Source organism: Schistocerca nitens, chromosome 8, assembly GCF_023898315.1.
Source record: "Schistocerca nitens isolate TAMUIC-IGC-003100 chromosome 8, iqSchNite1.1, whole genome shotgun sequence".
Classification (NCBI taxonomy): Eukaryota; Metazoa; Arthropoda; class Insecta; order Orthoptera; family Acrididae; genus Schistocerca; species Schistocerca nitens.
This window is the reverse complement of record NC_064621.1, coordinates 520,397,827-520,423,772: the sequence shown is the minus strand read 5'-3', so window position 1 is coordinate 520,423,772 and position 25,946 is coordinate 520,397,827. Positions and strand designations below refer to the sequence as shown.

General features: G+C 44.5%; 1 protein-coding gene across 1 annotated transcript in view; it reads left to right on the top strand.

The window, feature by feature from the left end:
• The first annotated feature begins 2,183 nt into the window (after positions 1-2,183).
• The window catches only part of LOC126199650 (uncharacterized), a 584,284-nt gene continuing 560,521 nt past the window's right edge, over positions 2,184-25,946 (top strand). Inside the window, exons 1-2 of the mRNA XM_049936577.1 lie at positions 2,184-2,301; positions 23,177-23,413. Coding sequence (XP_049792534.1) covers positions 2,184-2,301; positions 23,177-23,413 — 355 coding nt within the window. The remainder of the gene's footprint in view (positions 2,302-23,176; positions 23,414-25,946) is intronic.

Below are 25,946 nucleotides of genomic sequence, written 5' to 3'. Positions count from 1 at the left end.
TCGAATCCTGCCTCGGGCATGGATGTGTGTGACGTCCTTAGGTTAGTTAGGTTTAAGTAGTTCTAAGTTCTAGGGGACTGATGACCACAGATGTTGAGTCCCATAGTGCTCAGAGCCATTTCAACCATTTAGAAATGTAGGATTTCGGAGGGATCGAATGAAGGGTAGAGCCACGGGTCTTAACACATCTGAAATGTAACGTCCACTGTTCAAAGTGCCGTCAATGCGCACAAGAGGTGACCGAGACGTGTAACCCATGGCACCCCATACCATCACGCCGTGTGATACGTCGGTTTTGCGATGACGAATTCACGCTTCCAGTGTGCGTTCACCGCGATGTCGCCAAACACGGATGCGACCATCGTGGTGCTGTAAACAGAACCTGGATTCATCCGAAAAAATGACGTTTTGCCATTCGTGCACCGGGTTCGTCGCTGAGTACACCATTAAAAATGGCTCTGAGCACTATGGGACTCAACTTCTGAGGTCATTAGCCCCCTAGAACTTAGAACTACTAAAACCTAACTAACCTAAGGACATCACACATATCCATGCCCGAGGCAGGATTCGAACCTGCGACCGTAGCGGCCTCGCGGTTCCAGACTGCAGCGCCTAGAACCGCACGGCCACTTCGGCCGGCTGAGTACACTATCGCAGGCGCTCCTGTCTGTGATGCAGCGTCAAGGGTAACCGCAGCCATGGCCTCCGAGCTGATAGTCCATGCTGCTGCAAACGTCGTCGAACTGTTCGTGCAGATGGTTGTTGTCTTGCAAACGTCCCCATCTGTTGACTCAGGGATCGAGACGTGGCTGCACGATCCGTTACAGCCATGCGGATAAGATGCCTGTCATCTCGACTGCTAGTGATACGAGGCCGTTGGGATCCAGCACGGCGTTCCGAATTACCCTCCTGAACCCACCTATTCCATATTCTGCTAACAGTCATTGGATCTCGACCAACGCGAGCAGAAATATTGCGATACGATAAACCGCAATCGCGATCGGCTACAATCCTGCCTTTATCAAAGTCGGAAACGTTATGGTACGCATTTCTCCTCCTTACACGAGGCATCACAACGACGTTTCACCAGGCAACACCGGTCAACTGCTGTTTGTGTATGAGAAATCGGCTGGAAACTTTCCTCATGTCAGCACGTTGTAGGTGTCGCCATCGGCGCCAACCTTGTGTGAATGCTCTGAAAAGCTAAGCATTTGCATATCACAGCAGTTTCTTCCTGTCGGTGAAATTTCGCGTGTGTAGCACGTCATCGTCGAGGTTTAGCAATTTTAATGGCCAGTAGTGTATGTTCCGAAAATTAGATAAATGTCACACTGATGCGTCTTGGGTGTAACACTTTAGATTCCCGTCAGTGAAGGTCGGCAGCTCGATCAGGACTACGAATAGAGTTGGTATTTGTAGGAGTGAAGTGCAGTGGTTGCCCGTGGACATCCTCTGGGTCCGGAGGGCGTTGAGGCGTCGACCCCCGGCGCAGCTGTCGCCGCCACGGGCGCTCCACTTGGGCAACAGAGCGCGCGCTCGCAGACAAACCGCACCCGCGGGATTCAATCCGGGAGCGAGTGCTCTGCTAGTCTGAGGGGGGGGGGGGGGGGGAGAGAAGGGGCAGGGGCCTAACAAATGACGGCGTGGCGCGTGCTTGCGGCCGGGGGAAGGTGAGGAAGCGGGTCCGTAATGGAAATAAAGAAGGCGAGCGAGCCGCCTCCCTGTCCCTCACACCGCGCGTCGACAGCTCCGCCGGACAAGCTGGCGGGTTCCCAGTAGACACTAGGCCCCACAAGCCCACTGCGCTCTGGCTCCCTGAGATCGCGACGAAATCTTCAGGGCCCGATGGAACCCCTATCAAATTCTACACTGAATCTGTGACTAAGTTATTCCTTCTTTTAACCATAATACACCATAGATCGAACAACAAGTATACAGAAAAACGGGGAAAAATATACAGAAATAAGAATGCTACAATTGCAGTTACTGCCGGAATTGCTACTGCTGGTGGCTTCCTCCTTTGAATTTGGTGTTCTTTCCATTTCTAATGGACACTCTAATAATTACAAAGGCATGCTGCTTACGAAAACCAATTGAAGCATCTGAGGTGGACGGCATCACTATGCCTGGTCACTTTTCTAAGTTGACGTATTTTTATCGTATACCCAGTGGCACTGATAGTTATGGGTAGCCATTCACTGAAATTGGGGGCACTGAAGATGCTTGAACAAGAACGAAGAGGGGAAGAAGAAGAAGAAGAACAAGAAGAAGAAGAAGAAGAAAATGGAGATGAAACTGCTGGTAGTGCTAATACTGTAGCTCCCGCCTCTAAAAGAAAAAAATGCTAATTACTGTAGTAAAAAGGTTTGAACATATTGACCAAAACAAGAACAAAAGTCCAGTAGATATGGGCTCTAAAGTGCATACCTTAAGAGCTACAAACAATTATTCCTCTTTCCTATTGTGAAACACATCTCTTATTCTGAGAAAGTGCTCATAGTTCTTAAGGTAGGCACTTAAAAAAAATGTGTGTGAAAGTCTGTATATTTACTGTTAACACAAAAAATGTAATTCCAAGAAAGCACAACTTACAGACATGTACAAAAAGGGTAGTAGAAATGACCTGTTGCAGAATCTTGGAATATATTTTCAACTCTGACGTAATGAGGTATTACCAACAGAGTGACCGCTTCCATTACAACTAACAAGGCTTTCGGAAACATCGGTCAAGCGAAACTGAATTCGACATTTTCGCAAATGATAGCCTAAAATTCATGGCTCAGTGCAATCAGAAAGTAGTGATTCCTACTGCCGAAAAGCAGTTGACTCGGTTGCACACTAACACATAGTAAGGAAAGTACGATGATACGGGTTACCAAACGCAATTTTCGACAGGAGTGAGTAATTCTTGACAGGAAGGTCACGCTATTTCATCTTCGATGGATAATAGTCGACATATGTAGAAATATCATCGTGTACACCCTATGGATGTGTGGTGGCACCCTCCCTGTCCATGTTTTATATTAATGATCTTCCAGCCAACATTAATAGGAGCCACAGTCTTGGCTGTTAATGGAGTTATCTGAGATGCTCTGTCTGAAAAGAGCTGCACAAATTTTCAGTTGTATCTTGATAGGATTTCAGAGTAGTGAAAAGATAGGAAATTCGCTTGAAACGGAGAAAGTGTAGTATTCTGCGACTACAACACCAATGAGTCCGATCTGTAGTCAGCCAACTCGTATAAATACGTGGACGTAGTTACAACAATTTGCCGGGATATCAAAGGCAATGATCACATTGAGTCGTTGATAAAGCAAGTGGCACGTTTCGGATTATTGGGAGAATAGCGGCTAAATACAGGCATCCCCCAAACTAGAACGCATTTAAAAACATTCATGCAACACTTCTTAGTGTATGTCTGAAGTGTGTGGGACCCATTCCACATAGCACAATCAGGGGTGTTGCAGATATAGAAAGAATGACAGTGTAGATTACAAACTCTTTTGCCCCATGGGTGAGCGTCATGGGGCTGCTGTAAAAGTTGAACCAACAGATGCTTCAAGATAGACGCCAACTATTCCGACACAGTCAAGCAAAGTTTCATGGAACCAGCGTTGACAAAGGAATCTGCGCATGTGCAACAACCCTCCATACAGTAAGCTACACGTTTTATTATTCCCTGTACACTAAAAATATAGATATGAACAGAAGATCTAAACGTCAAGGATTTATGTCATTCCTCACTGCTGCAATGCTTATCCAGTGCTAATCTCCCCTCAAGTGCAGCTAACACAGAAAAACTTGTAATGCATACTCCTAGACGATGCATATTCTTCACCGAACTACCATTATGTTCTTTATCTCGAAAAATACTCGTTTTAGGACACTTTTGGCCTTTATAATGTTGGTCCTGAAGGTTTCGGACAACTGGTGTTTAACAGCATCATGGATCTTCAGACGGTAGACACATATAAATGAAAATCATCATTCATTAACACCTCTGAAGTTTCAGAAGACGGCTGCGCGATAACTATAAGTTAGACAAAATGACACACAACATCTTTGCACGTCTGTTCGTAATACGCTTCATGGCGTAGTTACAGAGCACATCATTAGGGGGAGGTATGTCGAACATTCAGATAAATCATCCGCTCCATATTATCGCATCGAATTGCTTTGCGCCTGCAAATAGGCAACCCAGTGAACAAATTTGCAAAGCGGGCTGTACGCGGTTGCGCTTTCCCGTGCTACAGCAACTTCGGTGAATTACACACGCTGTCTCTCCCGCCCATATTGACATTTGCTGCGACACATACTTTTCCCATGTTGAGCACCTCTAATGTGAGTTAAAATCTTTGAGAGATGCTCTATTCACTGATACGTGTCTACATTACCTGGGACAAAAGTGCCTGCGTATCTACTAGTGCACATTAATATGAGGTGTATTCGCCCTTCACCTTTGCTGAAACACTTTCAGTAAGGCGTCCGAATCTCCGTGGAGAAAGGACAGCCCATTGTCCAACAAGACCCGAAACCAGAGAATGTGATCATGTTGGAGGCTGGAATTTAGAGCGCAGTCGACGTTCGAACGCATCTCACAGGTGTTCCATTGGGTTCATATGTGGTCGATGGACAGCTCAGTACACTTCAGGAACGACGGATGCTGCTCCCCTCAACAGAGTGCACTGTCTCTGAAGAGTTCCCCTATTATGCGCGGTATTGTGCACATATCATTCCGTCTTTAGCATTTTCTAGACCATAATAAATGAAACACACCCTAGCCACGAAAAACACCCCTCCACCCTAACACCAGCTCCTCTGTATTTCACTTTTGCCACTACACATAATAGAGGCTAGCGTTCTACACGAATTCGCCAAACCCAAACCATTCCACTTCAGAGGTGTTAATGAATGATGCTTTTCATTTATACGTGTCTACCGTCTGAAGATCCATGATGCTGCCACAAGGTGCAGATTGATGGTGCAGAGTGATTCATCACTCCATATGATTCGTTTCTAGTCATCCACTGTCCAGAGACGTCGCCCTTTACACCATCTCAAGACTCACTTAGCACTGACGACAGAAAAGTACGATAACAGAACCGAAAGTTACGTCTCCACCCGTCCGCTTTGCCACTTGACGCCTTCACGACGGCGCATATTTCGAACGTATACAATGTGGCGACCATGACGTCAGTCATTACACCCACCAGTAAAAGAACAAGCACGCGAAATATTTAGCTCCAGCAGCAGAAACAAACTAACAGAACATCCGTAGGAACGAGGGAGTTTTCGGTGGGAACAAACTAAATGTACGACAATAAAAATAACGACGCCATTCCAAAACAATTTAACCAAAAAGTCAAGCACAAGAAATTTTCAACATTCAGCACAACCAAAAAGTCCACAACCGAACACCATTGATATCGAAAACCCGGTATCGCAAATTGCACTTGACATAAATGGCAGCTAGCGCGAAGCCTGCACCACCTACAACCAACACAAACAAATCGTCAAATTCGTTATACACCCCTTCACTTATCTTATCAATCTAAAACGAAGTCCACAGTAAAAAAAAAAAAAAAAATTCACTCACGTAACTAATATCAAAAATGAAACCTAAGTAACGACGGTGAACCAATGTCGACGACACCTATCAACAGCAATCCAACACAGTTATCTATAAGTAACAAGAAAAACCCCAAATTGAACAAAACTTTCATCTCCAACTTCGATGAATTCGAACAACTATAAACGTACATATGATACGCATTACAATAAGAAATAAATATAACCACAAAAAATCCCTACCAACCAAAGTCATCCTAGGCTGGCCACACACACACACACACACACACACACACACAACGAATCGTCCACAATAAATCCAAATAACAGTACGAACTTCGTAGTTGACAATACATCTCCGTCCATTGCAACAGGCTATGGCCTAGTCGTAAATTTTTCGTATCCATGACTGCAAAAAAAAAGGAAAAGAAAAATTACATCTCCGATCATAAGTAAGACACTGAACTAATAATTCCGAACAAAGATGCGAATCCGTCAGCGTGTATAAGAAAAATGAAAGTAGCTCACTGGCAAATCGTAGAAACTCTTCCAATAACAACCTGACACACTCACCTCACAACGTCAAATGACTCACTAACACACCAAACAATTTCGAAACAGTAACAGCCACCACAAGAGAGCGCCACCAAATTCTACAACACGACATCTACAAACACGACCTGACTCAAAAACACTGTGCTACCATGACGTCGTACAACACAGTTATGTTCGCGGGTGAAAGCAGTAGGGTGGAATTGAAAATTTCGGTTGAATCAGTGTGATTTACGTATAGCTGTTCAACCATTGTACGCCGTTCTTTTTAACTCCCTACCCACAGTCACTCTGAAACTCGTGAGTGGTTCTTTCCCCTGATTTGATGCAATTTTTTACAACCACCCTCCGCAATACTGAATGGGCCTTGTGCGTCAGTGCGTGAACTCTTCTTGGCCTTGGTCTAACTGAATTGTTCCTCCGACTTTCCGCTTCACAGACACGTCACCAGCGGACGACAAGAGCAGCTTTACAAAGTTTAAGCTCTTCCGTTCCACTTGTTGTTTAGGTGACAAACAGTGACCAGTCACGTTGGAAGTCACTGAGCTCTCATTACTGACCCTTTCTGTAGATACTGCTTCTCTAGTGACATCACAGTACTCGCCGCCTCCTTGCCTCCTTTTACACTGGTGGGTCGACCGCTCTTGACATTTAATGCTCAGTTCGTATAATTTTCATCAGATAGTGTGCCTCTTGTATGTCTTTTAGTTTTAGCGCCGTCGTGTTCTGAAACCCCAGAGGTACTTACGAACAGCCCTGTACATTTTACTCCCACATAGGCGGGCCTCGCGTTTCCTGCCGGGTGTCGTTCCGCTGAGACGGCGCCCCACCGGAGCCCGCATGAAGCCGCCTCGAGGACAATGGATACCGCAAACAAAACGGCAGCCAGGACCGTAGGCGCATACCGCAAAACACCTCGGCCTGCTTCTCTTGGCGCCTGTGTAGCGCGCTTGCGCGTGAAAGAGGCATCGCCGACGCAGACGGCGACGCCGCGAGGGGCTGCGGCGCCCCGTCTCTAGTGCAGTCCACAAATCTCCCCGGTCCTGTCGTGCCTGCATAATATCACTCTCGCGCCAGCCAGCATTCTTCTCTCGACGCGCTTTGTTCCTCACCCGTGTTTTTCTCCATGCTGCTACTCCCATACTTGTTAATGAGATGGCCAGGTAACAAAAATTTCACGCCTTCGCTGTGCCTACCTTGTGAGAACACCTCCTTGTGCTTTCTCTTTTCACTGAGTAACAAGCCTACAGGATTTTCAGAGGAATAGCAAGTACACTGAGCCGCAAAACTTAGGGACGAAAGTACGAGGGTATATTCGGAAAGTACGGAAAGATCTGCCGCTAAATGGAAACCACAGTGAAATCTGATGCAACTTTGCACTGACGTGTTGAGAAGTTTCGTTAGTATGCCCACTGACAGCGTGACGTCCCTCTTCGCAGTTCTGAACGCACAGTGAGCGCCTAAAGGTGACCATAAAATAGTGTCTCCTGCCAAGTATGGGTGCCTGGAGAAAGATTTCGCCTGATAGTGTGTAAGCCTAGGGATCAATGACCTCATCAGTTAGGTCCCATAGGAACTTACCACAAATTTCCTAATAAATTCCATCTACTGTCTTCATAAAGTGCTTTTACTTTGCCATTATATATTTCGAAGTAGCAGCTTCTTCAATAGGACTTTCTTTTGTTACATAAGAGCCTCCACTGTGATGTCATGACGCCAGAAACGCGTATCTGTGGTAGGTATAGAGGGTCCTTAATTGAAGTTTGCCAAATTGTGTTGCAACATGTAGCATATCCGTGGGTTTTGTTGATTTCTTGTGTGTGTATACATTGTCTGACAAAGAAAGAGATTCATACAGAAGGGGAGCAGGAACGAAATGATACTTCACGGAATTGAGAAGGTTTTATAAATTACAAAACAGTCACACTTTGTAGAAGCGACCCTGTAGTATCCGCAGAACGTTGATTGGCCTGGAGTAGACTAGTTGCTTCAAGTGTCACCATAACCAAAAGTCTAGGAGATAGAGGTCTGGTGAACGAACAGGCCAGGGTTGCCCCCCACCCCTCCCCCCTCACGACTAATCCAGCGGTCCGGAAATGTCTGCGTCAAATGTGTAAACACATTGTGACGGAAGTGTACTGGTGCGCGATCGTGCATGAACCACGTCTGTATTCGTTGCTGCAATGGTTCAGCCTCCAGCAAGGTAGTCAATACATTACTGAGAAAGTCCAGATAATGCGCCCCAGTTAACCGTTGTAGTAGCACATATGGCCAATTAATCTATAGGCAAGTACGCCTGCCCATATGCTGATTGAGAATCGGTGTTGATGCCCTTCTTCCCGAAATGCTTGGGTATTTGCATCTGCCCATACATGCTGGTTATGGAAATTTAAAATAAGTTTTTTTGTGAACTCTGCCTCATCGGTAAATAAAATCTTGGGTGTGAACAGTGGATCTGCGGCTCACTTCTGCAACAGCCACCGTCTGTTGTGATAATGCTGTGGCCGTAGGGCCTGAACGCGTTGTACATGAAGCGGGTAAGCCATTCTTCATGTGTTACCCCCCAGATAAGAAAGTGAGACACGCCTTCAGCTGCTGTAATCGTCGCACACTGATATAGGGGTTTCTTCCACCGAAAGTAGCACACACTCCTTCATGTCAGGTGTGAGGACTGTACGGGGCCTTGTACCGTGAGTTCTACGAAGTGCAAGGGTGCCTGTGTCTCCCAGACTCTGGAAAAGTCTGCCGAACAGCTTATCAGAGGACACTCTGCGCTGTGGATCGTTTTCAGCGTGGAGAGCACGGGCTCGACGGCTACGTCCATTTGCTAAAGGATGGCAGAATATCACATTCACCATTTCACTTGTCGAGTAGTAGGCTTCCATTGGTAGCAAGTGGTGGAAGAGAGAAAGTGTAAACGCACTACAACACCTGTTCGTACAAATAAATAAATGAATGAATTTTATTCATAGTGGATGCTGCCAAACTCCGTGACTGTTCCTTTCTCGGGTGTAGAAAAATATCCGCTACCAGTCACAATAAAAGGTTATTTATTTGTCACACGACCGGTTTCGGGCTTGAGCCCATCCTCAGGTGTTTATACATTCATTTACATGTTTATACTGTTGGAGATCAATAAAGATGAAGCACTATTATTCAGTTATGCTGTGGTGACAGTTTTGACAGTTACACACTTATTGACATTTTCAAGTGCATATTTCAGTTTTACCAAGTATAGCTTCATATTTCACTACTATGACGTGCACTCGTGAAATACACTTTGTTTACATACAAACATAGTGTATTTCACGAGTGCACCTCATAGTAGTGAAATATGAAGCCATACTTGATAAAACTGAAATATGCACTTGAAAATGACAATAAGTGTGTAACTAAAAGGCAAAAATGTCACCACAGCTACGGTCGCAGGTTCGAATCCTACCTCGGACATGGATGTGTGTGATGTCCTTAGATTAGTTAGGTTTAAGTAGTTCTAGGGGACTGATGACCTCAGAAATTAAGTCCCATAGTGCTCAGAGCCATTTTTTGCCACCATAGCATGACTAATAATGGTGCTTCATCTTTATTGATCTCCAACAATATAAACATGTAAATGAATATATAAACACCTGAGGATTGGCTCAAGCCCGAAATCGGTCGTGTGACAAATTAAGAACATTTTATTGTGACTGGTAACGGATAATTTTCTACAAATGGTTCAAATGGCTCTGAGCACTATGGGACTTAACTTCTGAGGTCACCAGTCCCCTAAAACTTAGAACTACTTAAACCTAACGACATGACACACATCCATGTCCGAGGCAGGATACGAACCTGCGACATTAGCGGTCGCGCGGTTGCAGACTGTTGCGCCTAGAACCGCTCTGCCACTCTGGCCGGCTATTTTTCTACACCATAAATAAATAAATGTTGTGTAACTAGGGCCTCCCGTCGGGTAGACCGTTCGCCGGATGCAAGTCTTTCGATTTGACGCCACTTCGGCGGCTTGCGCTTCGATGGGGATGAAATGATAATGATAACACAACACCCAGTTCCTGAGCGGATAAAATCTCCGACCCAGCCGGGAATCGAACCCGCGCCCTTAGGATTGACATTCTGTCGCGCTGACCACTCAGCTACCGTGGGCGGACTGCGTAAAAATAACGCAATAACAACAAACACATAAGAGAACCCGCGATTGGAAGTACGTAAAACACCATGATACATATCTAGGGTTGACATTACTGAATGATAAGGCAAACAAACACAACGAAAATTGATGTAGCCTACAACACGACTCTACCGACACAACAGACTGCAGACCACGTAATAGTAGGTTTAGTACTGCGTGTAAGACATCATAATACCCTGCCGACATATCTGACGGAGCGCCAACGAAACGACGGTGCTAATATCCGTAACCAAGCGTCACATAGCCATTTCTATACTTTGAGAGGTGGCAGTACTCATCGAAACAAGAAATATCAGACCAATTAACAGGGGTCCACTAGGCGCTACAGTATGGAACCGCGCGACCGCTACGGTCGCAAGTTCGAATCCTGCTTCGGGCATGGATGTGTGTGATGTCCTTAGGTTAGTTAGGTTTAAGTAGTTCTAAGTTCTAGGGGACTGATGACCTCAGAAATTAAGTCCCATAGTGCTCAGACCCATTTGAACCCAACACGAGTCCGGAACGCACACTTTCCGAGATAAAGACTTGCTTATACACGTGTGTATCTCGAAATGTATGCGTTTCCGGATCCATATTTATTGGACTTATTTTTCTTGTTTCGGTGATTACTACCATCTCTCAAAGTATTAGACACTTTTTTTGAACACCATGTAAATCCTGCCAGGCCTTGTAACGACACTAAACACGAAGAGCCCTTATGATTTCTGGTGTACGTTCTACCTGTCCCAGAGAATTGTAGCTCTAATCACTTACACGCGCGCCGAAGTGTGTACGTTTACGAACTTACGCTGACATCCGACTTTGTCTTCTGGATACTTCAGTTTTTTGTCCAGCAATGTGTGAAGTGTGCTTAGCATAAGTTGAGTGTTGGGATGGAAGCTGCCCCCTGGACATAAAGCAGTCTAACGCGGCCGTTCTCTCGAGGCGCTGGTCCCGCCGGCAGCTGTTGTCTGGCGGCAGGGTGGCGCTCGTGTCACGGTCATGCCCGGAATACCGCCCGGGAGATTAGGGCGGTTTCGGTGGGCGGAGGGAAGCCAATAACTCGCCGCAAAAATCGTATAAGGCCGCAGCCCGCTGTGCACACACGCCCGCGGCGGTCGGCGCGTCTTCCGCTCTGCCCAGCCCTACAGCGAGGGAGCCCGGAATGTTGACGCCGCCTGCACCCTCTAGTCGATACTTTGCCGGGGTGTTCGAGCCACGTCTGAAAACAAACTTCGTGGCTTGACAAAGAAAACGCACCGTTTAACATACGCTCTTACTTGTTTTCGTTAAAGTGAGGACAGAACAGACATACGTAGGAGTTAGATTACTGGAAACTTAGTGCAATGCAAACTGCAGATGGTTGTGTGACGGTACGTCACATAAATATTGACGTTTTTATCGGTTGTAAACAGTGAACAATATTGTTAAGGGTGAACCAAAAATTATTTGTATTTTATGTATTTGTATTTTATGAACACAATTAGTATAAAAGATACAGTTAATGTTCTTCATACAACTGATATGCAGCAATAATTTAAAAATAGCATCTTTATATAAAACATGTCTATGAAAATAAAAAACGATCGAAAAGAGACGCGACTGTACCGCCGAGGAGGAAGTACGTACTTAATGGCTCTCACACTGTTTTGTTTCGCGATACGGAACGCAGCCATTGAGCGGCTACACATATTTTATGTAAGTTATTTGGTACTCTGCTAAAATAACCTAATCATTGTTATCACAAAATGAATTTCCTTGTAATAGTTGTCACCTCAAATGGTCGCATCGGCTAAATATTTTTAATAAGCATTTTTTTTTCAGTAATTTGCGCTGCGAGAAGCTCATCTTCCGATGCAGCCTCTGGTCGGCCATTACGCGCCGAAGTATTAATTTACTTTTCAAAATGTTAACAGTAACTCTAAATGCGAGAGATTTCGTTGTAAGAACCTTTCTAAATTGCAACAGATAATTAATTTACGTTAAAGTTCATTTTTTAAATTATACAGATTCCATGAGTTCAGTAAGTTTTATCTTGGCCGCTCCACGGCAACAATCGAAATTCTCTCTAGCCTTGCTTTGCAATCAATAAATAGAAATTAACAAAATTACATTCAATTCAGTTAACGGCAACAATATTTTAGTCATCACGTTCAAAATCTAAAGTTGGTACATGAATAACAGCGGCCCTTCAAGAACCCGTTTCATACTTACTTATGCACCTAAGTAAAAGTGATAAGAAAAGATCATATCCCTGAGAGAAAGAATCATGCTCTAACAAAAGAAAAAATTCACCTGACAAATAAAAATATATAACGTAACAAATGACAACGTAACAGTTGGAAAAAATAAGTAACGGGGAGATGTGTGAAAATATACAGGAAATGTCAGTAATAATGGCAAAACGAATGTTATTTTCTGTCGACACCTTTACCGAGTCAATGAGAACAACCTAACGAGACACAATTTCCTGTAGTTTTGAAAACCAACAGCGTGGACTACGTAAGAAGAAAAGAAACAAGAAATCGAAAAAAAAAACATAAAAATCTTCTTTAAGAATAAAACATTAAATGTGGAAACACTGGGGGGGAGAAAAAATTTTAAAAATCCGGAATAACATGGTTGGAAGAGAGGAAAGGAGAAGATGCAGTACTGGAAGATTACGAAAAAAAAAAACAAAGAAAGAAGAGCAGCTGAAATTAATCCGTGATCCTACTTAGTCAAAACGAAAAAAAATCTGTGTGTTCGAAAGTACACATATTTGCTCATCGCCGAAAGCAAAATCTATTACTGGACTCTGGCCAGTACATTGCAAAATGCTTGGCTTCTCCGTGGTACATGGTATACAGGGTGGTCAGAAACAGTGTGAAAAGCTTGGAATTGTGTTGCACGGACGGTATCACAGTATACTTACTAAAAAGCAGAAGATAATTCGAACGCTAGCACGGGCGCTGATAACCTCGCTGTTGTGCGCCCTAAAACACTAATAATCATCATAATGATCGAACGCTAGCATCCTTAGACCAGGAACAACTAAATAGAATGTAGTATGCATGTCGCATTACTGGAATGAAGCTGTAAGAGAGACAAGTATTATGCAGCATTTCCAATCACGAGGCCAAACACATGCCTAGTAACGTGTTGGTTTATCTTTGGAAAGCAATACAACAGCGATTCCGAGTGGCATCGAGTCGACTAATCCTGCGTAGGTGTCCCAATATATGTCATAGATATCTACTCACAGGAAACGCAATTAGAAGGAAGGTCAGCGTTGGCCGTAATATTGATGGTTTATTGACAGCAAGACAGATTTTCAATCGCATAGTGATCATCTTCAGTGCTGTGGTGTACAAATTAAACTCATAGGCACTCGTGTCATCACTAACTAAGGCTAAGAAACGATTACATTAACTCATTTTTATTGTGATCGTTTCTTAGCTTTGCTTACTGATGATAACTTGACACCAGTGCCTATAAGTTTAATTTGTACACCACAGCACTGAAGATGATCACTATGTGATTGAAAATCTGTCTTGCTGTCAATAAACCATCAATATTACGGCCAACGCTGACCTTCCTTCTAATTTCACGTATATGGTCGTTGTGCACTCAGCATTCTATGGAGTCGCCAATCAATGAAACGCAGTTGCCGTAAATTACAGGCCGGGAGTTTATCGGCTTCGTATCAGGCGAATTTGATGGCTAAGACAACAACGCGAGCTCACTATCATGTTCTCTAAACCATTTTAGCATGATTCTTTCCTTGTATCACGACCAGTTATCCTGCTGGAAAAATGCCATCAAGCTTCAACGGATGCAATGATGTTCACATAGTTCACACCTATCATTTTACCTTGGATAACTGTTACAAGTCACATGGCCACATAGAAATCCAGGTGAATATCCTCCATAGCGTAACACTGCACCCACCAGCGTATATCTGTGGTGTGGAGAATGTTCTGAACAACCGTTCGCCTGACTATAGCTGTACCCAGGTACGACCATCGACCTGGTGTAACAAGAAACGAGATTCTTCCGACCAGGTGACAGGTGTCCATTAATCCACAGTGTAATCTCGTTGATACGGAACCCATTGCAATCATTATTGACGATGTCATTGGCTTAACATAGGAACACGTGTGTGACGTCTACTACACAGCCCATGTTGAGTAACGTGCACTGAACGGTGTACTCCAAAGTATTTGTGCCTGCACTTGTACCGTCTCCTGGGAAGCCTTTTAAAAATCGTAGTACAACGTTACGATAACCACAAGTGAACTGTGTCTAACGGACAAAACTATGCGGGTTTGTGTATGTAAATGTGCTACCAATGATGGAATATTATTTTTGAACGGGAAAAATTCTCCACCTTTACGTATTTTGAACATAAAAATATTAGTAATAAATATATTTCTGTGTAACAGATACTAGGAGTAATAAAGACTATATCATGTCATGGAATTTCTGTATAATTGTGTGATGAAGACTTGGACGAATAAAATGATCTGTCTAGTGTCGGTTCTTTAACTTTCAAAACGCTTTTGTACGAGGTGGCTTTTGAACGGACGATTTTATTAATTGTTCTTAAGATTTTTCAGAATACATCTATAAAAAGTACTTACCCTTGTAATCTCATTTCATACCTTTCTCTCCATGTGAATATAATTAAGTGAAAATAATTAATCGTCCCTAGAACAAGAGTTTTAACGTTGGCCATCTGCCATTCTTTTTTCGTAGTGGCGCATTTGCAGCCATTACAGAAAATATAATTAATCGTATAATATAATTAATCGGATGATTTCCAGGCTTCATCCACAAGATAACAGGAAAAAATACTTTAAACATTTATGCTATCAGGAAAAGAGAATTTTTTGCAGAATTTTTCATTAAATATACACGATGAACGCAAAGATAATAAATAATAATACTAGTCTCAGGCTTACTTATGAGTAAATCGCTGACTGGTGAAAATCTTATTTTCAGTACCGTAATTATTATTCAAAATGTAATTAACAGTTTAGAAGGTCAGTATTTAACAAAGAATTTATGTAACACTTACAGTAATAGAGCAGCCTACATAGGTGGTTATATCGTGTCTCTCTCTGCAACAACATTTATTTATCAGGCATTAACTACTACAGTTTTAAACAAACCACGAGTATTTTTGAGGCGGCCGTGTTCAACATGAGTAAACTGTTACAACCCAACTTAGTTAGTACCGGTGCACAGAATTGTTTGCCTGCATAGCAGCATTGATGATTGTTAGCGTACATTTTAACCACTACTACGAGTGCGTGAAATATGCGCGACGTCACGACTTACAAATAATTTTATCCACGATTCCAAGCGGAAAAACCGATACCTTTTATAAAAGAGAGAGAGAGAGAGAGAGAGAGAGAGACGACTACTTGTACAGAGCAGGCTAGCCGCTAACCACGTTTTGGGATGAGGTGTGGGCGTCCAACACCTTGTCGTCTATTCGTGGTTTCTGTGTCCTTGAGCCATTTTCTACAGATGCTCACGACAGTAACACTTGAATAGCTGACCGTCTTCGCCGATTACGTGATGCTCGTTCCCAGCCGCCGGGTCATAACTATCGGCTCTTTTTGAAATTCGCTTGTGTCGGAGAATTTTCCCACTCAGACAAACAGCAATGAGAACGGCCGTTCTTAAACAGAATCGCCAAGGTCAATAAACGCCAGCGCATACCAAGTCGTGATGCCCAGAGAACACAGAGGTCAATGTCGGACAGGCTGAGCCTCGTAACTGAAAGCTGGTGGCTTACTGTGGCTGTGGAAGGATGATGTCCAAGTTGGAATGGCAGCTGGAATCCTGGCTGTTTAGACGTTGCGGAGACTAGATCCTCGTTTGGCTCATCGAACTGAACTCCGTCAAGAGCTGCTGGGCGGTGTCCTAAATGAACGCAAGGTGGAGGAATACCTTCTCGGCGCTTGGTGGGCACGCAGTTCATGGATGCGAAGTAGTGCCTGCAGTTGCAGCACTGTTGACGACTGTACTCGCACCGTTGGTGACGAAGCTGGCACCTCTCCTGACGAAGCAGTGCCTCTTGTTTCTGTGGCGGCTGCTGGAAGTTTCTTCGACGGCAGACGAGTGTGCTGATGGTATAAATCACAATATTTACTTTCGTTCTTCCCGAGGTCGTTCGACAGCAGGCCAGAGCTGAACAACTGGCTGGACACGCCTGTGTTGCTGGTAGTTGTCACCGCAGGCGAAAGGCTGGGGATACAGCACTTTACACATCTGTGAGATCAAATTCTGTTGCTGGGTATCGTTCAATAACGTACTGGTCCACTCCGTGTATTGTATCATATTTGGATTGTCCTTGTCACGTTGTTCACAAAGTGGTGGTGATGATGTTGCTGCACAAACCTGTCCCATGCTTCGATGTTGACACTCCTTAGGTTACCCAGTGTGCTAGGGGGCCTCCTGCAACAATGCTCTAGGAATTTCAATTAGTTCATAGCATGCCAAATCGGCTTCGCATCAGTTTTTGGGTGGGCGCAGTGTGCACGCGCATTTTCGTTTTGAAATACGAACCTGTCGATGCAATATTGACTGGAAGGCTGAAGAGAAGTTTACAGGATACTGCCCCACTAGTGTGTAGCCCTCAGATTTATCTAGACAGAAATGACAGGCATCAGACATCTGCGCATGTTACTGGACAAGAGAAAGACTGGCCCACCTCCCTGTTAAACCCATCGTACTGAATGAAGAGGATTGGTAGCTGGCCTCCCATAGTCTTCTTCGCAGATCATCTGGTGTCAGATAAATCTTGCACTTATCGGTGTCCTGTGTGTTTTGTTTGGAAATAAACGTGTTTAATTCACTAACACTGCTTGGTGTCGACAACAGAAATTCCCACTTTACCTCTTCGCCCTAAAGCTTGCATTCAGCACTGCTTGCTGCTGTCTCGGGTTTCGTCTTCAGGCAATATTAGTTGTGCTTTAACAGCAGTACACAGGACTGTGGGTTGGTTTCGTGGTAAAGAATTGACCAATATATGCCTTACCTATGGATTCATTTAATGCTGTGGAACAGCAGCACAACGACACTGTAGTGGGCTGTTCCCACTACGACAACAACCACATCACAGTACGTGTCCTCCATCTCAGGGTCGTTGCCTTGCTCTCTGTTTTGTGTCGTAGCTTTTTGTGATTAAATACTTCACTCGAGTGAAGCCATCTTCACAGAAACAAAGATAATTTTGGCAACAAAGCACGTAAATAATAACTAAATTATTTCTCTGTCGAAAGCCAGCGGGGTCCCTTATACTCAAATTCCTTAGACGCCTCGAAGGGATGAGAGGGGGGAGGGGGGAAGCAAGAAGAGGCACTCCCCCACCCGTTAGAATCTGAAATATAGAGTTTTTATTCATTATAGAAGTCTCACACGTTTGCAGAAGTGAGTGGACAGCCGTCCTTTCTCTGAGATATAATAATTCTTGAGTCATTTATAAAATTTAGTTCCTGGGGCATAATACATCTCGAAACTGACCAACTCAGTTATATCAAAATCGGTAATTTTAGAATCTTGCCTCACCCCTCCCCACCCCTACGCCAGAAAATTTCGTCGGACACCCAAGCAAAATACCAGAAATTATCCCTGAACAAACTGCCTATTGGCTTCTGTATCGGGTTCTTCGGCCGACGTTCATCTAATGATTTTACTGTTCACCTCCGGCAATGGAGGGTGAAGCTTTGACAATGCCAGCCACTCGTGCTGGCGAAACGTCAGTAAAATCATTATATGAACGTCGGTCGAAGAACCCGATACAGAATCCAATAGGCAGTTTGTCAACAAGTGGCCACGAAAGCCTTAACAATTTTGTATCCTTGAACAGTACGTGAAATACTGTCAGTAGACTTGGGTTTCACCGTATGGAGACTAAGACACTTGCGATGATTTCATCTGTAATGTGTGATTGAGAAAATGGAGTACGTCAAGCCTGTCACATACGGAGGAACACAGATATTAACAATTGCAAAAGAGAGGAAAAAGCTTCGCGAAAACCTTGAAAGTTACTTATAAAAATAAAAAAAGCTTCCCATTTGAGGACAGTTAAATGACGTAATTGTAGCAATTTTTTATTTTCATTTTCTGATGCAAAGTTATTTTTAGTGAGCTCATTATTAACGACACAAATTGGCATTCATGCACAATTAAATGCTGTAATTAGTAATTCCATATGGTGTGCTAGTTACAGAGACTGTTTCATCAGTTAGATGTGGGGGCAGGGCGAGAGAGCAGGGGAGAATGAGCAGCCACGCCTCTGGACTCATTTCTCAGTGATGAAAACTGTGCACGTACGTCGAGAACAGTCACCGCAAATCAGAATTTATAACCGAGCGCCGGAAAGCGGCCACCGCAGTCTGATTTTGATGGACGTCGCGGGGGGCCGCGCTCGTGTCTCTCCGGACGCCACGGGCCCGTGACGTCATTGTCATGGCGGACGGCAAGTGAAAGCTGACGAGCGTCTCTTCACGGCCCACTGCGACTGCAAATTACGTCCTCCGGCGCTATATGAAGTATCGATCTGTCCTTTTTCGAAAAACGTTTCATCTCCGAGTAATTACACCGGCTGCAAAAATTTTTTAATTATATGTGGGTCTGGCCTGTCCGCCCTTCGTGTCATCACTCACGTCTGAGCGGCGCCAGCGACAGAGGGAATATTTAATTTTTACAAGAATTCACGTTTTAATGGGCAATAGAGAAATAGAAAAAATAAATGAGCTCGGAGCCGAGGAAATTTTAATTAAAATGGCTCAAAGCCTTTCAGCTGCACGTAAAAAGCGGTGTCCATTTGTCAAAATTATGGTTGTTAGCTAGAGATAAAGCAATGCTTCAGACGTTTGGATTCCGGGCGTAATTTGAATTATGAAGAGGAACACCCTAAATAAAAGTAAGCAGCCTGAGATTTATGTGCAGAGTTAGCCTAACACGCAGGAAAATACTGGTTTTTAACGATAATTCCGTTAAAGGGCATGTTATACCGGTTTTTTAGATGTTTATTGACTTCTGTGGTAACAAATCACTTAGGAAGAAATATGTTTGCACGAAAGCGAGCAGTGGTAATAAATAACTTGTGGCATTCACGCACAGTCATCCTCTAGACACCTCTTCAAGGAGTCAGGCTTCTGAGCTGCACCTTCACGATGTATGACCTTTCGTATTCACCGAAATTACTTGGCGAAAAACATATAAATGTGGATGGAAGAGAGCCCCGTACCATCTTCAGAACCTGCTATGAAAAGGTGGCTTTTACGCATCAGCTATACTCCTTTGTCACAGGGCCAAATACGGTTAGGAAACAGCTACGGGAGAAGAAATAGGTAACAAATATTATGGAACTTCCCCAGCATTACTTCCCCTACGAAAAAACATTTTCAAGTACAGTTTTAGGTATTCTATCTCCAGCATAGTGCAACCAATTTAAGTGAGAAGGAAGGTCAGTAATGGTAATCATTTTACTCATCTCTTTGTTGTAGCTCTTTCTCGATAATGTAGCTCTTTGAAAACATAGTTCACTGAAAAATGGTATGATCGAATTTATATTTTAAATTTGAACACAGCTTCCTACGACTTTGCCCATTTGACTTTCATTTTTATCCGTTTTACATTTCCACGTCACATCACAAATCGGTCACAGTAATGCTACAGACAGCAAATAACTCTTTACTTGAACAGACCACAACTGACTCAGGCTATGACCCGAGTTAAGTCCAAGAAGAACGAAAATAATACAAATACTCTCAGCTCAGCGGTTTTACGTAACATTGATTTTATATCCAAAGAGTTTACATGTGTGATTAATCGTTTCTTTTTACAAAACTTAATCGAATTGATTACTAAAATAGAAATAATGACAGTAATTTCAAGGGAGGAAGATCGGGTTTAACGTCCCGTCGTCATCGACGTCACTAGAGATGGAGCACAAGCTCGGCTTGTCAAGGATGGCGAAGGAAATCGGCCGTGCCCTTTCAAAGGAACCATCCCGGCGTTTGCCTGGAGCGCTTTAGGGTTGGTTGGTTGGTTGGTTTTTCGGGAAGGAGACCAGACAGCGAGGTCATCGGTCTCATCGGATTAGGGAAGGACGGGGAAGGAAGTCGGCCGTGCCCTTCGAAAGGAACCATCCCGGCATTTGCCTGGAGCGATTTAGGGAAATCACGGAAAACCTAAATCAGGATGGCCGGACGCGGGATTGAACCGTCGTCCTCCCGAATGCGAGTCCAGTGTCTAACCACTGCGCCACCTCGCTCGGTTGCGATTTAGGGAAATCCTAAATCACGGAAAACCTAAACCAGAATGGCTGGACGAGGGTTTAAACCATCGTCCTCCCGAATGCAAGTCCAGAGTGCTGACTACTGCGCCGCGTCGCTGCGTCTTAAATTCGTGTTTCCTCTTTATAAACAAAAGAGCTTGTTTCAGTTAAGTTGCCAGAATTACTCTAAAATCATAATTACAATTTGTATAACCGAGATGTAAATTTACCTTTGTCATATTCTACCTTACGTGACGAAAAGAAAGGTGCACCGACCAGTTCCATAGCACAACACACATTAGCAACAATTTACAATGTTTTATTGATAAAAAGTGTACAGTAATTCACTATAGTATGAACATAACGCGTGGCAGTGTGGACATTATTGTTCACTTGGAGTGATTTGTCTTTAAACACTGATACAGACCTAGATGCAGTGAACGGCGACTAACATGAACTGCATAATGCTCAGATTGGCTGTGTTGTGGTGCTGACTAAAGAACTAACTTGACTAGCTCCCGAATGGGAGCTATGCTTTTGTTTATATCCCAGTTTGATGGACGTCCAGCTGGGGACTACTTTTGTAATGCCAGGCGGGTGCGCAACGTTGTTGTTGTTGTTGTCGAGAGCGCGCTTTTAGATTCTGGGTTCGGTTGTTTGGGGAAAGAGACCAAACAGCGAGGTCATCGGTCTCATCGGATTAGGGAAGGATGGGGAAGGAACTCGGCCGTGCTCGTTCAAAGGAACCATCCCGGCGTTTGCTTGGATTTAGGAAAATCACGGAAAACCTAAATCAGGATGGCCGGACGCGGGATTGAACCGTCGTCCACGCGAATGCGAGTCCAGTGTGCTAACTATTGAACCACCTCACTCGGTCTTATATTCTGATGATAACTAAGTTGCCCCTGAGCCTTTGGGAGATAGCCGCTCTTGTATGTAGGCTGTGCCCTGTATCTTTTGGAAATCAGATTAAACTGTATGTACTTTTCGTTCCTGTAGATTCATTCTGAAGAGGTCTTCCATCCTGTAGAACATGCCAGAAAAAGAAGAATACACAAAAAATATTTACAAAGATAAACAATTATGCTAATGCACTTTCCACAGATCCCAAGTGAAATGATACACATTGATTGGAGAAAGCAAAAAAAAAATTCTGAAACATATTTTTATTTACAAGGCAATAAATGACTTGTCACAAAATATGTAAATGTTAAATACACTGATAATTCTTAGGCTATTGCAGCCATGCATCATCAAATAGAAAAATCATTTGACAGCACTGATTTACAATGATTGCATTACTGCACTGAATTTGTACAGAATACACGTGGAACTAATAGTCGCATTTGATGTTATAAGTAATATATGCATATCAGTTTGTTCTACTAAGAAATTCATCAGTACGAGTTGGCCACCAATAAATCCTTCGGGCCCCTCTTAAACTGAACTTTATTGATAGTTCAACATTTTTATGGCTGCTGGAAAATTTGTGAAACTACCAAGAATCAAAACAAATGTTTAAGTCAAAATGTACGTAGTTTCTTATGAAGAATCTGATTCTGCAATAAAAAAATGAGGGTTCCCATTTGAAATTTTAAATTTGCCTCCCACCCCACCCCCTGGGTGCTGGGGTGCCCGGCTAATTTTAGCACCAGCTGATGTCGCCCTCGAAAATAATCAACTATGGATTCTACACATTTTTTCGTGTGAAGGTTCTTTTTCGTGTTATTCTGGTTTGTTAACTTAAAATTTACACCCTGTATATTCCCGTACAGGTGAGACATTTTACTTGAAAGTAATTCAGAATAACACAGGCACTGCAATGTCGTATTTATCCGCCGACACCGGGAAAGTGGTTCAAATGGTTCAAATGGCTCTGAGCACTATGGGACTTAACTTCTGAGGTCATCAGTCCCCTCGAACTTATAACTACTTAAACCTAACTAACCTAAGGACATCACACACATCCATGCCCGAGGCAGGATTCGAACCTGCGACCGTAGCGGTCGCGCGGTTCCAGACTGTAGCGCCTAGAACCGCTCGACCACTCCGGCCGGCTACGGGCAAGTGACTTTCAGGTAAAACGTCTCATCTGTACGGGTATATACATAATCGATGTACAAGTTCAGGTTGTAGACGCATGGCTGACGACATATGGAAGTTTGGGCCTGGCAGTGAGTCGTGCACGGATAGCCAAATGTCAAGGCGATCGCTTGCGACAAGCGGGAAATCCGGGTTCGAGTCCTGTCTGGCACAAATTTTCACCGTCGTCATTCCAAAGTTCCTTTGAGCATTCATTCTATCATGGAAACCACCAGACGAAGTAGATTCGATACATTAGGCTGCGGTCCGCAGGATAATCTGACCATGGGACGTCAGAGCTGAGGATCTGGACGGGCGATACGGCGGAAACTGCAGAGACGTCGGCGTCACGTGGCAGTCATCTTTTGTTGCCCACCCCCGTCGCAGGTCTCCCCCTCGGCGAAGAAAACGATAGGCTAAAGGGAAGAGGATGAGGACAAGAATGAGTACGAGGACGCAGTCGAGGGAGAAACAGAAGGAACGATGGCAGTAATAGCGCGAGCTGCAGCTGGCGGGATTCACAGCTCGGCGCCGCCGGCGCAATATTCTCCGGAGCTCACACGGCGCGCGCGCTCGCACCGGCGCTGATGTTCTGCAATATCTGGCGGCGCCTCCAGCGGGCGCGTGGGGCGGGGGGAAACGTATCAGATTATGCCCGGGTCCGCTGACCGATCGCTTCATCCTCTGCTCCAGGGAGGGCATCAGCAACGGCCCTACAGTGTCCGCGGCGTTCTGGGAAGAAGGCTGCCGGCCGGCGGAGCGTATAATCCTGGCCTCGACAGAATACATTATCGTGCGCTGCGGATCCGAGTCGGCCCGATATGAAAACATTACCGACAAATGCGCTGTTTTTTGGATACGTCTGAAGCACCAATACACCTTCAACGACGTTCGACGTCCACAGACGAATAACCGAGGGGTAGGAAATGGTTAGAACACTGGACTCTCATTCTGGAGGGCGACGGTTCAAAACGGCCATACTGATTTGGTTTTTTGTGATTTCCTTAAGTCGCTAAAAACAAATGTCGGGATGGTTCCTTCGAAACGGTACGGCCGCTTGCCTATTTCGTCCTTCCCTAATCCGAGCTTGTGCTCGGTCTCCAATGACGTCGTTGTCGACGAGACGTTAAACACTAATCTCCTTCTTACATATGGATATACACGCTGCAAACCACTGTATAGGTAGTAGTGGCGAGGCCTTAGTGAAACTGCTGCCATACCTGATTGAGCTGAGAATGTACAGGGGTTGACAAAAACATGGAAACACAATACATTACCATGCTACAATACTGGCCATTAAAATTGCTACACCAAGAAGAAATGCAGATGATAAACGGGTATTCATTGGACAAATATATTATACTAGAACTGACATGTCATTCCATTTTCACGCAATTTCGGTGCAAAGATCCTGAGAAATCAGTACCCAGAACAACCACCTCTGGCCGTAATAACGGCCTTCATACGCCTGGGCATTGAGTCAAACAGAGCTTGGATGGCGTGTACAGGTACAGCTGCCAATGCAGCTTCAATACGATACCACAGTTCATCAAGAGTTGTGACTGGCGTATTGTGACGAGCAAGTTACTCGGCCACCATTGACCAGACGTTTTCAATTGGTTAAAAATGGCTCTGAGCTGACTTAACATCTGAGGTCATCAGTCCCCTAGAACGTAGAACTACTTAAACCTAACTAACCTAAGGACATCGCACACATCCATGCCCGAGGCAGGATTCGAACCTGCGACCGTAGCGGTCGCGCTGTTCCAGACTGAAGCGCCTAGAACCGCTCGGCCACACCGTCCGACTTTCAATGGGTGAGAGATCTGGAGAATGTGCTGGCGAGGGCAGCAGTCGAACATTTTCTGTATCCAGGACCTGCAACATGCGGTCGTGCATTATCCTGCTGAAATGCAGGGTTTCGCAGGGATCGAATGAAGGGTAGAGCCACGGGTCGTAACACATCTCAAATGTAACGTCCACGGTTCAAAGTGCCGTCAGTGTGAACAAGAGGAGACCGAGACGTGTAACCAGTGCCTCCCATACCATCACGCCGGGTGATACGCCAGTATGGCGATGATGAATACACGCTTCCAATGTGCGTCACCGCGATGTCGCCAAACACGGATGTGACCTTAATGATGCTGTAAATAGAACCTGAATTCATCCGAAAAAATGACGTTTTGCCATTCGGGCACCCAGGTTCTTCGTTGAGTACACCATCGCAGGCGCTCCTGTCTGTGATGCAGCGTCAAGGGTAACCGTAGCCAGGATTTCCGAGCTGATAGTCCGTGCTGCTGCAAACTTCGTCGAACTGATCGTGCATATGGTTGCTGTCTTGAAAGCGTCCCCATCTGTTGACTCAGGGATTGAGACGTGGCTGCACGATCCGTTACAGTCATGCGGATAAGATGCCTGTCATTTCGACTGCTAGTGATACGAGGCCGTTGGTATCCAGCACGGCGTTCGGTATTACCCTCCTGAACCCACCGATTCCATATTCTGCTAACAGTCATCTGATATCGATCAACGCGGGCAGCAATGTCGCGATACGATAAACCGCAATCGCGATTGGCTACAATCCGACCTTTATCAAAGTCGGAAACGTGATGGTACGCATTTCTCCTCCTTAGACGAGGCATCACAACAACGTTTCACCAGGCAACGCCAGTCAACTGCTGTTTGTGTATGAGAAATCGGTTGGAAACTTTCCTCATGTCAGCACGTTGTAGGTGTTGCGACCGGCGCCAACCTTGTGTGAATGTTCTGAAAAGCTAATCATTTGCATATCACATCTTCTTCCTGTCGGTTAAATACTCTGTAGCACGTCATCTTCGTGGTGTAGCAATTTTAATGGCCAGTATTGTAATACGTTGTATGATAACCGGTGGCAACCACAAGAGCTTCAAGTCGTGTCTAAATGATAAGTACGCGGGACGTTCAACAAGCAATGCAACACATTTTTTCTGAAAGCAAGTTCTGTTTATTCAGGATTGTAATACACCATATTATTCGCCAATCTTTCGGTTACTAAACTATGTTTTTCAATATTATCTCCGTTCAGTGCAACGGCCTTTCGCCATGTTACTGGCAGGGCCTGTATTCCTGCATGACACCACTACAGATCGACTTCGGAACCACATTCATACTGCATCAACAACTTCCCCATTCGACACGCAAATCGCCGCAGTGGCGTCAATTCGAAAGTGTTGCACCAGGCGAACGGTCTACCCGACGGGAGGCCTTAATCACAAGACATTTCCATTTTACTTTCCCATTATCCAAGTGCTGCTT